Source organism: Anser brachyrhynchus (assembly GCF_964034855.1).
Source record: "Anser brachyrhynchus genome assembly, chromosome: 2".
NCBI classification, from domain to species: domain Eukaryota; kingdom Metazoa; phylum Chordata; class Aves; order Anseriformes; family Anatidae; genus Anser; species Anser brachyrhynchus.
The window spans coordinates 604540-621469 of NC_137695.1; the positions used below are offsets into that span (position 1 = coordinate 604540).

General features: G+C 74.5%; 1 protein-coding gene across 7 annotated transcripts; it reads right to left on the reverse strand.

Annotated features, from left to right (window-relative positions):
- Position 1: 1 nt before the first annotated feature.
- On the reverse strand, positions 2 to 16848 carry SLC4A2 (solute carrier family 4 member 2). Of its 7 annotated transcripts, XM_080581335.1 has the most exons (24): positions 14784 to 15130; positions 14689 to 14734; positions 9588 to 9722; positions 7610 to 7781; positions 7291 to 7526; positions 7070 to 7194; positions 6754 to 6980; positions 5990 to 6126; positions 5606 to 5786; positions 5387 to 5522; positions 5007 to 5190; positions 4758 to 4872; positions 4486 to 4670; positions 4151 to 4364; positions 3849 to 4070; positions 3566 to 3714; positions 3256 to 3450; positions 2953 to 3180; positions 2729 to 2818; positions 2300 to 2466; positions 1669 to 1922; positions 1359 to 1528; positions 899 to 1072; positions 2 to 777 (listed from the first exon to the last, which is right to left on the reverse strand). In XM_080581335.1, the coding sequence occupies exons 3-24, from the start codon at positions 9645 to 9647 to the stop codon at positions 697 to 699; spliced, it is 3702 nt and encodes a 1233-aa protein (XP_080437461.1). In that variant the 5' UTR covers positions 9648 to 9722; positions 14689 to 14734; positions 14784 to 15130; the 3' UTR covers positions 2 to 696. The 7 variants fall into 7 exon arrangements, with proteins under 7 accessions (XP_080437461.1, XP_080437458.1, XP_080437459.1 ...); XM_080581332.1 differs by lacking the exons at positions 14689 to 14734; positions 14784 to 15130 and adding an exon at positions 16716 to 16848; XM_080581333.1 differs by having other exon boundaries at positions 14689 to 15130.
- Positions 16849 to 16930: the final 82 nt, after the last annotated feature.

The window sequence follows — 16930 nt, forward strand, 5'->3', positions numbered from 1 at the left end:
GCAAAGTCCGTTCTCTTTATTAGTACGAGGCAGCGGGCTGCCCCCGGCCCCGGGGCTGCCCGGGAGGTGGCGGGGGGCGGCCGTGGTCCCCAGGGCCAGCACCCCACCGCCGTGCGCGGTGTGCGGGTGCTGCCGGCAGCCCTGCCCTGCTGTGGGCAGCCGTGGGGCAGGGCAGGGGGGGCTGCCCCCCCCGCACCTCCACACCGGGCTGCCTCGGCGCTCCTCATCCTGCCACGCTCGCTATAAAGCTGTTTATTGCCATTTACGTTAAATAAAACACGGTGGTATTCAGTTAACACCTGATTGTCGGGCAGGAGCCCAGGGCCAGGCCAGGGTGGCAGAGGAGCTGGGGCAGGGCACGGACCTGCAGCACTGCAGGGGAGGGGTGGGAGGGCTCTGCCCCACGGCGTGGTCAGGACGTGTCTGGGGGGGCGGGGGACCAAAGGCACGGGCCCCCTGTGCTGCAGCAGCGGCGAGCGGGGTGCCCTGGGGGGGGGGTCCCCGTGGGGTGAGGCCACGGGACGGCTTCTCTTTGGCAGGGGGCCCCCGGCCGGCAGAGCGGAGCCCCAGGGGCGCGGGGTGCCCGTCCCCGGCCGGGCACGGCTGCGCAGCCGCTGCCCCCAGCCCCGCGCAGGGCGGCAGCACGGGGGCCTGGCCGTGCCCGGCCCCGCGGGCGGCTCGCTGGCTGGCACAGGCTCACACTGGCATCGGCATCTCGTTGTACTCGTCCACACCTTCCCGCTCGTCGAGGATGGGCTCGGCCTCGTCTGCGTCCAGCTGGAGGAGCGGGGGCTGAGCGCGCAGCGGGGGGCTCCCCTGCCGCCCCCCTGCCGCCCCCATCCCTCCCCGAGGAGGGCACGGCTGCAGCGCACCCCGGCGCCGCGGGGCTGGTACTTACACACTTCATCTCGCGGTCGGTGAAGATGCGGCTGAGCAGGCACATGCGGAGTGGCACCGTGAGGATGAGGATGAAGGGGAAGGCCAGGGAGGCCACCGTGGACATGACGGCCCACAGCACGGCCAGGCACGCCAGCTGCAGCCCGGTGAAGAGGTGCATGCGCAGCGTGCGCACCTGCGTGGGGATGGGCATCAGGGACGGGGCACATGGGACCCTGCGTCCCCCCCACCTCACCCTGCTGAGCCCCCACCCTGTGACCTGGCTCCCACAGCCCTGCTTGTGCCTCCCCCCCCCCCCCCCCCCCCCAAAGCCCCAAGGTAAGGGTCCCACAGCTGCCCTGGTGCCCCTGACCCCGGTACAGCCGAGGGTGCCTCAGGCGAGGGTCCCGCACCCCACCAGGCAGGGCACGGCCTCACCCACCCGTGGCACACCCCCGCCACCCCCCCCACCCCCCCCCAACCTTTTTGACGTAGGGGACATCAGGGTGGTGCTTGGGGGGCATCAGCAGCAGCTGCAGGCGCTCGTAGAACTGGATGCCATTGAGGGAGGTGACGCCCATGTAGAGAAAGATCCCGAAGAGCACGGCCAGCGGGATCTGCTGCAGCAGCTTCCCGATGACGATGGACAGCCCTGTGCGGGGGGGGGGGGGGGGGGGGGGGGGTCTGTGCAGTGCCCACTGACCCCCGCACCCCTGCAGCCCTCCCTGCCCCCCCCATGGCTGCCCAGGCCCTGTGGTCACCTGGGACCCCGGCAGGCAGGGCTGGACCTACCGACGAGCACGGCCACCAGCAGCCCGGTGACCCGCTGCTCCTTCACCTCCTGGATCTTGGGCTTGTCCCCGGGCGCCACGGCCTTACTCATGACGGTGAGCGCGTTGGCGTGCGTGACGGAGCGCACCGTGGCCGCAGCGAGCCACGGCAGCCCGAAGAGCGCGAAGAAGCCGCCCATGGCCACGATGAGCAGGAGGTCGAGGTGGAACCCAGAGCCCTTCTGCAGCATCCGCTCCTTCTTGCTGATGATCAGCCTGGGCACAAGGGCGGACTGTTGGCATGGCTCAGCACAGCACGGCATGGCACAGCTTGGCATGGCTCGGTACAGCACAGCGTGGCTCAGCACTACACAGGATGCTACGGTTCAGCATGGCACGGCACAGTTTGGCAAGGCTCGGCACGGCATGGCAGTTTAGCATGGCAGTTTGGCATGGCATGGCTCAGCACAGATGGTCACAACTCAGCAAAGCATGGCACAGTTTGGCACAGCACAGCTTGGCATGGCTCAGCACGGCACGGCACAGCATAGCAAGGCATGGCTCAGCATAGCACGGCACAGCACGGCGCCCCCTGCCCCGCTCATGCCCCGCACGGTGCTGCTGGGCCCCCAGCCCGGCCCCGCCGCGCTCACGTGGTGATCTGCGTCTCCATGAAGATGAGGATGAAGACGAGGACGGCGGGGAGGCCGCTGGCCACCATCATCCACACGGGGAAGTCGCTCTTCTCGCCCAGGGGGTTGATCACCCAGCCCCGCTTTTCCGGGGCCGTCACCGAGAACCCGCTGGGCACGCTCAGCTTCTGTGGGGGGGCGCAAAATGCTGGGGGGGCACCGCAGGCTCTGGCCCCAGCCCCCGGCTCCCGGGAGCGAGGAGGCCCCCGCCCCACGCTAGGGCACAGAAGCACCCGATGGGGCTGGACCCCTGGGGCTTGAGGCAGGGGGACGCCAGGAGCCCGAGGTGGCCGAGTGCCGTGGGGCCCGGTGCCTGCGCCCATCACCCCCAGGCCCAGGAGGGAACGGGGCCGGGGGGGGGTCCCGCCATGGCGGCGGCTTGGTGCTGACCTGCGTGAAGGTGTCGTGGATGCTGTAGTCCACCAGCACCATCACCAGGATGGCAATGGGCACCCCGAAGTCCCCGATGAGCCGCCGAATCTGGAGGCAGAGCAGCGTCAGCCCGGCCCCAGCCCCTGCCCGCCCCCCCCCCAGCTCAGCCCTGCCCCCCAAAGCCGGGCTCACCCCAGGGCCCCGCGCAGCGCCCGCGCCGCCGTCCCGCCTGCCCCACGCACCCGTCCGGGGAAGAACCGGCTGTTCTTGAACTTGCGCAGGAAGAAGGCGATGAAGAAGGTGCCGGCCATGAGCACCAGCGAGAGCAGCGCCGTGTTGGGCTGCCCCGTCACCTTGGCGGCGGCGCGGCCCCCCGTGCTGTTGGCCGGGGCCGTGCTGCCGTCCCTCCAGGCCTCCGCCTCCGTGCCGTTGGCCCTCGTGCAGTTGTGCAGGGGGTGCTCCTGGAAGATCTGCAGCAGCGGGGGGGGGTCAGGCCCGTCCTGGCCCCAGCACTGCCCCGCAGGCATCCCGGACCCCTGGCTCACCTTGGCCAGCTTGGAGAAGGTCTCGTAGATGAAGATGAGGGAGATGAGGAAGGCGAAGATCTCCTGCGTGAAGCGGGAGACGAAGCGCACCAGGAAGCTGCCCTCGAAGGCCACCATGACCAGCACGATGAGGATGAGCCAGAAGCCGATCCAGACGCGTCCCACCAGGTACTCCAGGCCATTGGACGTGCAGAACTGCGGGCAGACGGACGGGCGGGTGTCAGCGGCAGGGACAGCCCCAGGGCCGGGCAGAGCACCCAGCCGTGGGCTCTGCCCCCCCAGCACCCAGGAATGTCCTCCCCGTTCCCACCGTGAAGAAAGCCTCCTCAAAGACGAGCAGGGGCCCCGAGAAGCCAATGACGAGCAGGGGCTGGGCGCCCAGCAGGCAGAAGAGCACGCCCTGCAGCGACGTGGAGATGATCAGCTCCGACACCCCGATCAGGTCCTGCGTCTTCTCCCCTGCGGGCAGGACAGGGTCAGGCACAGCAGGCGGGACAGGTCTGCGCCCTGCTGTCCCCAGGCAGCGCGCTGCTCCATCTCCCCGAGCACTGCATGCCCCGTCCCCATGCAGCACAGCACACCCCAGAGCTCACCCAGCAGCCCTCCGAAGGTGATGGCTGGGGACAGCGCAGCGAAGTAGATGAAGATGACGGCTGCGATGCACTGCGGGTTCAGCGCGTCCCTGAAGTCGCTCAGGTACTTGGGGTAGCGCCGCCGCACGTCCCGGATCAGCCCCCCGAAGGGCCGGCCCGTGCGCCGCAGGGGGTCGTCCTCATCCTCGCCCTCGCCCTCCACCACCTTCAGCTTCAGCAGTGCTGCACCCCGGGACAGACGGACGGGCGGTGAGACCCCGCCACGCCGCCGAGACCCTGCCCTGCCCCGGCCCCGCCAGCACCTTTCTCCTCGGGGGACTTGGGCTCCAGCAGCAGCCTCCGCTCCTGTTCCTCCCTCTTCTTCAGCATCTCGCGCTGGAAGTGGGCGACGCTGCGCAGCAGCTCCTCGCCCTGCACCTCCGAGGGCGGCAGCACCACGCTGCAGTCCAGGAACTCGTTGATGGCGTTGAGGAGGTCGTGGCGGTCGTCGGCCAGGTAGGCGGCCTCGTGGAATTGCTGCGGGACGGCGGGGTCAGAGCCCCCGGCCGGGGGACTCGAGCCAGGCGGGGGCATGGGCAGGGGACGCGTCCAGGACACATTCCCAAAGACGGGACGCAGCCCAGGAGGCGGCGCTCACCTTGTCGGACATGAGGGTGGAGATGGAGCGCCCGATCTCGTGGTAGTCCATGTGGGTGCTGCTGGGCCCCAGCAGCACGAAGAGGAACCGCACGGGGACGGGCACCTCCAGCACCGAGTCCAGCTCCACGGCCTCCTGCAGCCGCACGAAGGCCATGGTGGGCTGGTCCAGGAACTCCACGCAGCCTGTGGACGTCCAAGGGATACAGGGGGTCACCTCGGGGTGCCTGGCGTGTGGAGCCCCCCCACCCCCCCCTTGCCGCCCCTCCATACCCACAAGCACCACCGTGGCCTCGGCATTGTCTGGGATCTTCTCCAGCAGCTTCAGCTCATGCTTGGACTTGGAGCGAGTGATGCCAGCCGGGGGCGTTGGGGCCAGGACCTCCCTCTGGGGGGGCAGAGTGTGCGGCGGAGCTCAGGCCAGGGCCCGGCCCGAGGATGAGGAGCTGCAGCAGGACAGAGGAAGGCGCGGGGGGGGAGGGGGGGGCTGGGGACACAGCGCAGTGGTGGTGCCGGGCTCACCTCCCGCTCCACGTCGATCCGCGTGTCGTGCTCCACGGCGTGGCCGGCGATGAGGGGCTCGGTGACGGCCGGCTCGCTGCCCTCGCCCACGTGGTTGGTGCTGTGGTGGTGCACGAGCAGCGAGCCCAGGCTGCCGGCCGAGATGTTGCGGGGGAAGGAGAAGTCCTTCTCGTCGCTTGGGTGGCTGCGGGACAAACCCAGGGTGTCTGCGGCGGCCCGACAGCTCCGCGTGCCCGAGGGGCTGCTGGCACTGACTGCCCCGGGAGAGTTCCCAGCGTCCCGGCAGGGACCGGTGGCACCAGGGACGGTGCTGTCCCCGCGGCCGTGGGGAGCAGAGCCCAGAGGAGTGGGACGCTGTCGGGCCGCTGTCCCCTGCTCACCTGTGCTTGAGCAGCAGCGCCCGCAGCACGTTGGCGCGGTCCTCGGCCCGGATCTGGTCGGTGATGACCATCTGCTCCACCACCTGGTGAGCCACCCCCGGCAGAGTCTTCTGGTCCAGGTCGAGGAGCACGGCGCCTGGGGCAAGGGAGCAGGGGCTGAGGTGAGCGGGGCCAGGGCTACGCCCGCCTGTGCCCTGAGGGGCTGCCCCCCTGCCCTACCGTGGGACAGGGTCTTGCGCAGCTCCAGGAGGCTGCGGAAGGACAGCGAGGCCACATGCGGCTTGCCCCAGCGGTCCGTCTCCTCCTCCACGTCCTCCTCAAACTTGATCCAGCGCGCTGTCTCCTTCCACTGCAGCTCCTGGTTCTTGTCCACCACCAGCTCGTTCAGCTCCACAAACACCTGCGGGCACACATGGGTCAGCGGGGACACCCCACGGCAGCGGGGGGGCCATGCGCTGGCAGCCCCCGTTCACCGGGCCCTGAGCAAGATGGCCCCGTGGGGATGCTCCCGCGTGGAGCTGCCACTCGCTCGGCTCCTCTGCGGCACCCCCGCGAGCAGTGGGACCCCCGCCGTGCCCCAGCCCCCCCGGGCGCAGACCCCACCTCGTGGGGCTGCCGGTCCTGCTTGCGGTGCCGCGTGCTCGGCTCCTTGTGGTCCTTGCTGACGTGGACAACCTGCGCCTTGGCGCTCTTCCGCACGAGGTGCCGGCGCACCCCGGGCACGTCCTCGAAGCGGTGACCTGCCAGAAACGGGGACGGACGGCGGTGGAGGCAGGTGGGTAACCCGTGGGGGGCACGGCCCTGAGAGCCCCCCCGCACCACGCAGCCATGGGGAGCCCTTCCCCAGCAGTAGCCCCCCGGCAAGCTCAGGGACTGCAGCTGGGGCAGGGCAACGGCCACCACAGGGCCGGGGGCCATGGGAGCAGGGGGTGGGACTCGGCCCGGGGGGATGGGGGCCATGTGCTGGCAAGCACCTGCGCAGAGGGGGGGCCAGCAGCGAGCAGCAGCCGCCCTGCACCCCTTGCCAACGGGCTGCGGGTGCGCCGAGGGCAGAGAGGCCCCCAGGGAGCTGTTACGGCAAAAGCAGCCCTGGAAGTCCCGGAGCTGCAAGCCGGAGAGCCCTCGGGGGAGGCATCGCCGCCGCCTCCTGCTCCAGCCGCCCTGGGTGCCAGCCCCTGGCTGAGCGCCACTGGCGCTTCTCCTGCCTGTGCTCGGTGCCCGGCATCCCCTGCGCCCAGAGCCTGCGCCCAGCCCCGCTCGGCCGGCCCCAGCCCTGCTTGCCCCATGCACGGCTCCGGCTTTGCAGCGGCCGGCACAGCTCCGTGCTCCCCAGAGCCCCTCGCCCGCCAGTCCGAGACCCCACTCACTCTTCATGTAGTCCAGGTCGGCCGAGGCCAGCGTCTGGGCCTCCGACTCGTCTGTGGGCATCTTCTGGTACTGCGCCTGCTCCACGCCCGTCATGCTGCCGATCCGCCGCCTCTCGTGGAGGTTGTAGCTCCGGTGCCCCGGCTGGGACTTGGCCGTGGGGCGGCCGGGGGAACCGGCTTCCTCGGCGGCGGGGCCCTCAGCTGAGCGTCCCTCCTCGGCATTGGGGCTGCAACGCAGGCACCACCCCGGGGCTGAGCACCACCCCTGCTGAGCCCCACAGGACGGGGTGCCCGGACCCCCGGACCCATTTCTCACCTGGCTGCCCTGGCTGCCTTGGGGGACACAGCCCCGCAGGGCTCTGCCGGGGGGGCTGGCGGTGCCGGGGGTGCCGCTGGCTCTTCTGCGCGGCGGTCGGCCACCTCGTCCTCCTGCAGGAAGAACTGCGGCGAAGGGCGGGGGGAGAAATTTGCTGCTGCAGCCCCACGGGCACCAGCAGCCCCCCGGCTCCTGCGCTCCCTGCCCCGGCCGGCCCCCACCTGCACCGCCTCCGGCGGGGCGCCCTGCAGCAGCTCCTCCGCGGAGCGCTCCGTCTCCGTGTCGCCCGCCTCGTCCTCATCCTCTTCGGCCTCCTCAATGGTGGGGGTCTCGCCGGGGGCAGAGGCGCGGGGGCGCTTCTTCTTGCCCTTTTTGGGCGCTCCCTTCTTGCGGCGGGCGTCGGGGGGCAGGTGCGTGGAGAGCGGGTGGTGGATGTGGTGGGACGACTGGCGGTGATCTGGGGGAACGGGGCGGGGTGGGCGCGCTGCCGCCCCGCTCGCCCTGCCCGGGGCCCTGCCCGCGCCCCCCGGCCCCACTCACACTCGAAGTCCTCCTCGCCGTAGCTGCGCCCGGCCTCCTCCGCGTTGCGGGGGTACGAGTCGCTCAGGATCTCCTCGAAGCGCTCCACGCCCAGCGCCTTGTTCAGGTCCTTCTCCTCCTCCTCCTCCTCCCCGAACTTGGGCGAGCCGGGGCCCAGCGCATCCTGCTCGGGCTGCGGGACGGCCGCGGGGCTGAGCGGGCACCGGGACCCGCCGCCCCCCCCGGCCCCCCCGGTCCCCCCAGCCCCGACCGCGCATCCCCGCGCCCCGCAGCCCCCGGTGTCGCCCCCCCGGTGCCGCCCCCCCGCCGCCCGGTGCCGTGCCCGCTCCCCGCCCCCGCCGTGCCCCGGCCCCGGCCCCGGGTGCGGGTGCGGTGCGGGGGGGGCCGGGTGCGGGCGCTGGGTGCGGGCGCTGGGTGCGGGCGCGGCGCGCCCCGGCCGGTGCCGTCCCCACCTGAGTCATGGCGGCGCGGTGCGGGGCGGCGCGGTGCGGGGCGGTGCGGGGCGGTGCGGGGCCTCCCCCGGGCGCTTCCCCCGCAGCGGCGGCGGCGGCGCTTTTATGGGGGCGGCGGGCGGCGCGGCCGCGAAGGTCACGGCGGCGGCTCCGGCCCCCCCCCGCCTCGCCAAATATTGACGGAGCCGCCCCGCGCCCGCCTCAAGGTGACGGCGGCCCGCAGAGGGCACCGCGCCGCGCCCGCAGCATCCCGGCACCGCGCGGCCCCCCCCGGCACCGCGCCCCCCCCGGCACCGCGCCCCCCCCCCGCCGTGTGCACGGCGCCCCCCGCGCTGCGCGGAGCCTGCTCGGGGCTGCCCGGCCCCCCCCGCCCCCGCCCCGCCCCGTCATCCCGCGGGCACGCGCGGCCCCCCCCGCCCCGTTCCCCCCCCCCCGTTTCCCCCCCCCCGGCCGTGCCCGGGTCCCGCTCGGGGCCGCGCCGCCGCCGCCGCCCCCCCGGACCCGCCCGGGCTGAGGGGCGGGGGCGCTGCCAGCCCCCCCCACCATGGCCAGCCCCCCCCCGCCGCCCCCCGCCCCCCCGCGACCCGGGGCGACCCCAAAGGGCCCCGTCCCGGCGGGGCGACAGAAGCCGGGCGGAGCCCCCCCGGAGCCGCCCCCCCCCAGGGCTCCCCCCAGTCCCCAGCCTGCGCACGCCGCCCCCAACCGCCAGCGCCCTGCTGCCCCCCCCGGGACCCCCCATCGCTGCCTGTGCTGTGAGCGCAGCCCCCAGCCCTGGCCCCCAGCCCCGTGCCCCCACGCTGAACCCTGGCCGCGGTCACGCCGAGGACCCCCCCCGTGCCAAACCCACCCCCGTTCCTGGCCGGGCGTGACCGGGCACCGGTGGCCCCCTCCGCGGGTCCCCGGGGCTGAGCCCTCCCCGTCCGAGCAGCGGCTCTGGCGGGCGATGCCCCGTGTCCCTGGCACGCTGGTGGCACTGCCACCAGCATGGCCCAGCCTCGGGCCCCAGGACGGGTGGGGACAGGAGCCCGTGGCCGGGCAGCGCGGGATGCGAGGCCACGGCTTACCCGGGGGCGCAGGAGGAAATCCATGGGTGGCGGAGCGGTGAGGAAGGGGCTGGGGCCACAGCGCCTGTGCCACCCGCAGGTCCCATCCCCGATCACGTGCCGCGGCGATGGGGACTTGCCCAATGGCATGGGGCAGCCATCCCGCGTGCCACAAGGGGTTAATCATTAACCCCGCTCCCGGCAGCCCCATAAACCCCAGCAGAGCCGAGCCGTGCGCTGGCACCGGGCACGGCACCGGCAGAGCCCGCCCTCGAGGGCACCCCCAGCCCCCCAGCCCTGCCCCGTGGCAGCGCACCGGGCTGGGCGCCGTGCGGCCCCGCTGGCAGCCCCTCGGTCCAGCAGGGCCGTGCCGTGCCATGCCGTGCCATGCCATCCCGCCCCATGCTGTGCCCCAGGACACTGCGGCTCCCCTCGCCCGGCAGAGCACTGCCCGCAGCCCCCCGGCCCCCCGGCAGCACTTACGCTCTCGAAGGCCGACGAGACGATGTGGTGAATCTCGGAGGACACCTGGGAGTGGCTCATGGTGCTGGCCGCGGGGCCCGCTTAGCCCTTCTCCTTCTCACGGGGACTCAGAGGGCGGTGTTGGGGCAGCATAACCTGGGGGAGCAGAGCGGGGGGCTCGGTGGGGGCTCCCCGGGAGCCCTGTGGGGCCGTGCGGCTGCCCAGCCATGCCCCCGACCCCGGCACTGGGTGCCACCTCCAGCCCCGCGGCTGCCCCGCAGGGAGGGCGGCCGCGCTTGGCGTCCCCTCCGGCTGACCCGGGGGCTGGGGAGAGAAAGAAAACAGCGGAGCAGGCTGCGCCCCGGGGCCGGCTCCAGCCGGGTTTGTCTTGGCCGCTGGGTCCGAGCGGGAGAGCGGGCGCCAAGACAAACGCCGGAGGAGAGCGGGGCCCAGGGCTGGGCTTGGACGGGGCCCAGCCCCTCGGCGTGACCCTGAGCGTGCGCTGAACCCAGCCCCGCGCGGCAGGGACCCCCAGACAGGCACCCCCATGGGTCCCGCCGCTGCCCTCGTTCGCCCCAAACCCCGCCACGTGCCCTCCTCCAGCCCCTCGCCCCCCACGCCCCCCCACTTGCCCTCGGCAGCTCCCCGGGACCCGGCTGAGCCCTCGGTCCCGGCGTGTCGGGTTTATTGCTGCGGGAGGCGGCCCCACGTGACGGCGGGGACCGCGGAGGGTGGTGATGGATGACTGCGCCTCACATGGGTGCCTCGCCGCCCGGCATGGGCACCCCTCCCGCCCCGCCGCCCCACACCTGCAACCCCTCCGCGCGCCCCACGCCGCCGCTACCCCGCACGTGGGGTCCGGCTGCCGCGGGCTGCTGGGCCCCCCCGGGCCTTAGGGGGGCTGCTTCCCCCCCCGCCCCCCCGATGGCAGCGCCCCCAGGAGCGGGCGGGAGCTGCCCTGAGCCACAATTTCCACACCGCGGGGTTTTCCAGGAGCCGTCCCCGCAGCCCCGTGCCCTTGCCAAGGTGGCTGCTGCCCATCAGCAAGGGGAGGCGAGGCCGGGGCAGGCACGCCGCAGATAAGGACGGCGTTTGTGCGCCGCCCCCGGGCCGGGGTGCCTGGCCGTACCCTGCCAGCACAAACACCGCCACGGGTGGCACGGGGCCACGCTCCCCCCCCTCCATCCCGTGCCCAGAGCGGGGGCTGCGGCCGGCCTCAAGGAGCTGCAGCCTCGGCGTCCGCTGAGACTGCGGCTCCTAGGGCCCGGCTCGGCCCCAGCGCGGTGCCGCTCGGCTGACACGGGGCCAAGCGCGGCACGGCGCTCTGCCCGCGTCTGCTTGCTCTGGGCTCGGCGCTGCCCGGCTCCGGCTGCTCCCTAATCCCGGGGCCGGAGCCAGAACATCCACATTCCAGCCGAGCGAGCGCAGATTAGCGACCTGCCGGGGCGCCCGCCAAACCGCCGCTGCCACTCCCCCGCCGCCGGCCGGGGCGCGGGACGGGGAGCCCCGGTGTGTGCCCCGCAGCCCCGGGGAGGGACACGTCCTGCGGCCCCTGCGGCCACCGCACCCTGCAGGGCACGGGGACGGCCGGGAGGCCCCAGTTCCCGTCATCTCTGCAAGGAACTGCGTGGCTCTGGTCTCGCCAGTGTGCCCAGTGGGGCTGGAACTGGGGGTGGGGGGGCACAAACTGGTGCCTTGTGCCTGCCCCGGCAGAGCCGGGACCCCCAAAATGCCCTTCCTGGGTGCAGGGGGACTCAAGGGTGGTGCAGAAGGATCCGCACCCCATGTGGACACGGGGGTGCTGTGCTCCCTGCACGGGGACACGCAGCGCAACGTGCCCGTGGGCTGCACCCTGCCTGGGGGCCCCGTGCCGCTGCGCCCCCCCAGCCCCAAGGGCTGCAGTGGTGGGGAAGGGCGGGGGGGGGCGGGGGGAGGGCATGTACTCCGCTGTGCCAGGCAGCACCCGGGCACGGGGATGGGGAGGATGAGCCACCGGACAGCGGCAGCACGTGCCGAGCATGCAGCGGGGGCAGAGGCACCCAGAAGAGCCTGGCTGGGTGCAGCCGGAGCCTCCACGCGGCTCCAGCCCCGCTGTGGGGTCATGGCCGCGTCGCCCCATGGGGGCAGCCCCGCTGCGGTGCCCCCGTCCCAGCCGCACCAGGCAGGCAGTGCCGGGCCCCCACCCAGGGGTGCCAGGTCCGGTGCGGGAGCGCGCTCGCCGCTGCCCTGAGAGGCTTTGCCGCGTTTAATCCTGGCTGCAGCTCGCAGGGATTAGAGCCTCTTAAACACCTTTGGGACTGCTCTGGGGAGAGCGGAGCTGGGAAGCAGTCCTGAGCCGTGTTCTCATGGGCACCGGGAGCCGCGCGCTAACCCGCGTCCAACCCCTGCACCGCCTGCCCCTTGCCCAAAAGTGGGGCTCCGAGCACTGCCCCGCTCCCCCTGCCTTTGGCGGTGCCACAGCGGGGACCCAGCAGGACCGCGGGGATGGCGGAGCCGCAGCGCCGGCCACAAGGGCTGCGGGCGCCCTTGGCTGACCCCGCTGGAAAGGGTGACGGGCGCCAGGGCCTCTGCTGCCCCGGTGGCGGCTGAGTCACCGCGAGCGCGGCCGGGCGGAAACGGCTCAGCAGCTCGTGCCGCGGCCGGGAGAGGAGCCACGAGGAGCCCCGAGTCAGGCGCTCCCGCACCCGCACCGGGCGCCGCGCTGGCTCCCGCACCCGCTCCCTGCAGCCCCGCGGGGACGGGAGGGCACCCTGGTCCCTGCACTCCCTGGCCCCGCAGGAGCCCCCCGGGGGCCGGTGCCCCCCACGCCCCGCAGCACCGCCCCGCACCGGAGCCGGTCCCGCAGCGCTCCGTGTGCTGCGTTTCCCAGGCCCTCGGCGCAGCACAATGGGCTCTTGTTTGCAGGGAACAATCCCGCTCAGATAAGCAGGGCAGGTCTCAGATAGGGAGATAGGGCTGCCAACACCGCTCTGCTCCATTAATTACCGCCTGGCTCCGATCGGTGCCTGTGCGTGAGCCGGCTCTGCTGCTCCCGCCCCGGTGCTGCCGCCGCATTCCTGGGGCCAGCCTCAACCTGCCCGCCTGATCCCGCCTAAGACGATTACAGGGCATCGTCCCGGCCCCGCGGCACCACGCCTGGAGCTCCCGGGGCTGCTCCCTGACCCGGGCCCGCTCTGCCCCGCCGCGGGCCGGCAGCACCCAGCAGCTGCTCCTTGGATGCAGGACCAACACCACTCGTGCCCGTGCCGCTGGCCACCCATGACGAGCCCATGTGCCCCCCCCACAGCATCCCCGTGTCTCTCCAGAGGTGGATGCCCCAGGCACACATCCGCGTGCTGCACGTTTGTGCCCGCAGGCCAGGGAGAAGCCTTCGGCGGCCACTGCTCCGGGCATTGGAGCCGCATCCACAGCCTGGCCACGGGGCCCAGCCCAGCCACCGCTGCCCAAGCTGGGCCCGGTCCACGGGGACTGCCCCTGTCATGCTCCGGGTGCGCTGCCACAGGCACGGTGCGGCGCTGGTCAGGCCGTGCCCTGCGCCGGGTGGACGTGCCCCGGCCCCAGCCCTGCCCCGGCCAGCGGAGCGAGGAGCCCCGGTGCCACGGCCGGCAGCCCGGCCCCACGCGGGGACCCGCCGGGTGCTGTGTGGTGACGGGCACCACTGACCCCGCGGGGCTCTGCTCCCCGCAGCTTTGTGCCCCCCGTACACCCGCTGTGAGCTGCCAGAGGGGACGCTGCACCAGGTCACCAGCAGACGTGGGCTCCCCACCCCCGGGGCTTTTTTGGGGGGGGAATGTCCCCTTTTCCCATGCTCCATGCACGGGCCCCCACCCGCCTCTCTGTGCACTGTGTCCCAGAGCACCTGAGGGGGACCAGGCACGGCCACGTCCCCACAGAGCTGCGTGCACTGCCCCGGCCCGGTGGGACGGGGTCCCCGCGCCCCCGCGGAGCGCAGGCTGGGGGTGCTGCTTGGGGCTGGCACCTCGAGGACCCCCCGCAGCTCCCGCGCTGCCTCCAGCTCCACGCCGTGCGGGTCGCGGGACAGCCCCCTCCCTCTGCGGCGGGTGGGCTGCCCTGCCCCTGTCCCTGTCCCACCGTGGCACCGGGAGCTTGGTGGGCACTGTGGTGACGAGGAGCCCCCAGGAGAGCAGGGCTGCAGCCTTGGGCACAGCTCAGCCCAGGGCACCTGGCTGCCCACCCCATCCCACGGCAGCAGGAGGACGAGGAGGAATTTGGTGGCTGCGAGCACAAATCCCCCTGCTCCTGTCCAGGACATTGCTCAGCGCTCTCGTCCTCCGGGCGCAGCAGCCAGCCGGGGCAGCACAGCCCCAGCCCGGCACTGCCGTGCCAGCGGCACCAGCCCGTGACCAGCGCCCCAAGGCAGGGCTGCCTCCGCGCCCCGGGGTGCCGGGCTCACCATGCTCCCCACGGGTCACCGACACCTGCAGTGGCCGTGCGCGTGTGGCCATCCCTGTACCCCCACCCCGGTCCCGCTGCCCCCCCGCTCACCTGGCGGCTCCGTGTGGCTCCGTGAGCCCCCGGCAGAGCCGGGCCTGCAGCGCAGAGGGCCAGGGAGCCCGCGCCCGCTCCCACGGCCATGGCAGGCAGCAAGGGATGGAGCAGGGCCCGCTGCCACCACCACGCCGCAGCCACCCTCGGCACGGCTCCCGTGCCCGCCGAGGTTTTCTGGACACAGCAACTTCAGAAGCCGCCACCAAAAATATCCTCCTCCCCCCGCTCGGTGACCTCAAAACAACCGGATCCAGGGGATGAATCACGGCGCTGCTCTGCGCGCACGCCCACACGCGGTGCCACCGCCATGGCCCCAGGGGACCAGCCCCCCCCCCGGCAGCACGGGGACACGGGGCTGGGCACAGGGCCGGCCCCGGGAGCTGCCGGCCAGACCCCGCAGAGCCCCGGCCCAGGGGCTCCATCCCACGGCAGCCGCCAGCCCCTGCCCCAGCCCGAGGGCTGCGGCCGCCCCAGGGTGCGCCCGGGGAGGGATCAGGCACAGCCGCGCCGCGGGCTCGGCAGGATGCCCGGGGACAGGCGCCGGCACCAGCCCCATGTCCCCGGCTGGGCTGGGGGCTGCGTGCCCGCCCTGCCCCTGCCCGGCCCCACTCACCCCATCGCCCGGCACCGCTGCGCTCCCGCCGCTCCTCGCTCCCGTGCTGCAGGGCCCGTGGGTGCCCCCGGGACAGGAGCGTGTCCCGGGGGGGCCAGGGCCCTTGGCACAGCCTCTGCCGCGGGCTGAGCTGCCCGCTGGCCGTCTGTCTGTCTGTCTGTCCGCCCGCTCCGCGCTCCGAGCTGCCAAGTGCCCGGACAACGCCGGGAGCTTTTATACCGGTGCGCGAGAAAAAAACAGCAGCAGCAGCAGCAGCAGCAGCAGCGAGAGTCTTTGTTTCGCCAAGCCCGTAACAGGCCACTTTATCCAAACACAGCCCGAGTGCCAAGTCCCAGTAACTGTTACCGAGGCAGCCACACCTCTGCGCGCAGCGAGGCTCCCGCTGGGCACGGGGGCCGGCGAGAGGCGAGCGCGGCTGGGCTGGGGGCGGCCGTGCCAAGGGAGAGGCCCCGCTCCTGCGGGGGGGCGCGGGGAGGGTCGGGCGGCAGCGGGGCGCTCGGGCACTGCGGGGAGCGGGACGTGCGCCGGCGGCTGCACAGCGCCGGGAGCCAGCATCCTACAAGGGGACAGGCACCGGGACGAGGGGCACCGGGGGACGCAGCCCCGGGGTGGCAGCAGCAGGAGCTGGGGGGGCCGGGGGGGGGCAGACCCGCTCCCTGCGCCGCCCTCAGCGCCCGCTCGCCGGCTCCGTCGCGGTGGGCGCGGGCAGCGAGCCCGGGCTGCGCGGCGATCCGCTCCCCTCTAATGACAGGGCTGCGCCGGGGCCCGGGGCCAGGCTCGGTCCCACGGCCCCCGGGGGCGCTCCCTTCCGCCCGGCCCCGCGCCCCGGGGGTCGCCGCCGTGCCCCTGCGCCCGTCCTGGCCCCGTGCGGGGCGGGGGGGAGGAGGGGGGCGGGATGGGCGCCGTGCCCGCCACCCCCGGCCACGTCTCCGCCAGCCCCCGGGGAGCTCACCGGGCCGGGCCGGGCCAGAGCATTTCTCGGTGTCCCGTGCCCGGGGGGGGGAGCGGAGCAAAGCGGGGCAGGGGAGAGGCGGCGCCGCTCGGCGGGGAGCCCGAGGCCGCGGGGTTACCGGGGGTTACCGGGGGTTACCGGGGATAACCGGGGGTTACCGGGGGCACCCGCGCAGGGTCCCCGCCGAGCCCCCCGGCCGTGCGCCGCCAGCCACGGGTGCGGGCAGCAGGTGCGGGCAGCCGGGGGGGCGGGGGGGCTGCACACCGACCGCTGCTGCCGGGAGCGCGGCCGGGGGGGGGGGCGGAGGAGCTGCCCCGCGGGGGGGGCCGGGCCGTGGACCCCCCGCAGCTGCGGCCCCCTCGGGGCCGGGCGCCGCGCCACCGGCTGGGCTCGGGGCCGAGCGGCACCGCGGGGCCGGGCCCCCCCGGAGTTACCGAGCGGGGCCCCCGCCCCCCCCGGCAGCTCCGGGACCGTCCCCAGCGCCACCGGGGCTGCCCCGGGGGGGTGGCGGCGCCGAGCCCCCGCCGCTCCCGGGGCCCCGACCCCGCTCCGGAGGCGGCGGCACCGGCAGCGGGACCGAGCGGCGGGGCTGGGCCCGCGCCGGCGTTACCCAACCCCGGGGCCTTGCGCAAGCACCGGCACCGCGGGCGGGGGGCGCCGAGCCGGGAGGCCGGGGGCCGGGAGCGGGGCGCTGCGGCCGGTGCCGCCCCGGAGCCGGGGGCGTCCTGCGGGGCCCGGCGGGGCTCGGGACGGGACCGGACGGGACGGGAAGGGATGGGACCGGACGGGACCGGAGGCGCCTCGGGTCCCGCCGGCGGCCGCTGGAGGCGCGGAGGGGCGCTCCGGGGCCCCGCAGAAAGCCGGGGGGAACGGGCCGGGGGCGGCGGACGGGGGGACCGGCCGGGAGCAGCCCCGGTGCGAGCGGGGACCCCGGAGCAGCCCGCACCCCCCCGCCCCGCGGGCGCCCCGTCGGAACGGGGATGGCGGCGGGGCCCCGGCGGGGCGCGGAACGTGGCCGGCAGCCGCTCGCGGGCCCGCGCTGCGTCCCGCCGGGGATGCCCGGCCCGGCACTTACCGGAGCTCCCCGCCGCGCCGGGCTGCTCTGCGCGGGGCGGGGCCGGGCGGACCCGGAACCCGGCACGGGAACGGCACCGGGGGGCGGCGGGGCTCGAACCCGCGGCCGATGGGGGGGGGGGGGGGGGCGGGGGGCGTGGCCACAGAGTGGGCGTGGCCTGAGCGCGGCTGGCGGGCAGCGTGGCGGGTACCGGGGCGGGGCCGGCGCGGGGGCTG

Excerpts from the sequence above, each read along its gene's own strand:
- SLC4A2 (XM_080581331.1), bottom strand. The coding sequence starts at position 9,254 with ATGCCATTGGGCAAGTCCCCATCGCCGCGGCACGTGATCGGGGATGGG. Across the intron at positions 5,523-5,605 it reads GCGCAAGACCCTGTCCCACG|GCGCCGTGCTCCTCGACCTG; the intron begins GTAGGGCAGGGG and ends CCCTTGCCCCAG. Across the intron at positions 4,671-4,757 it reads GGCCACGGTGGTGCTTGTGG|GCTGCGTGGAGTTCCTGGAC; the intron begins GTATGGAGGGGC and ends GGACGTCCACAG.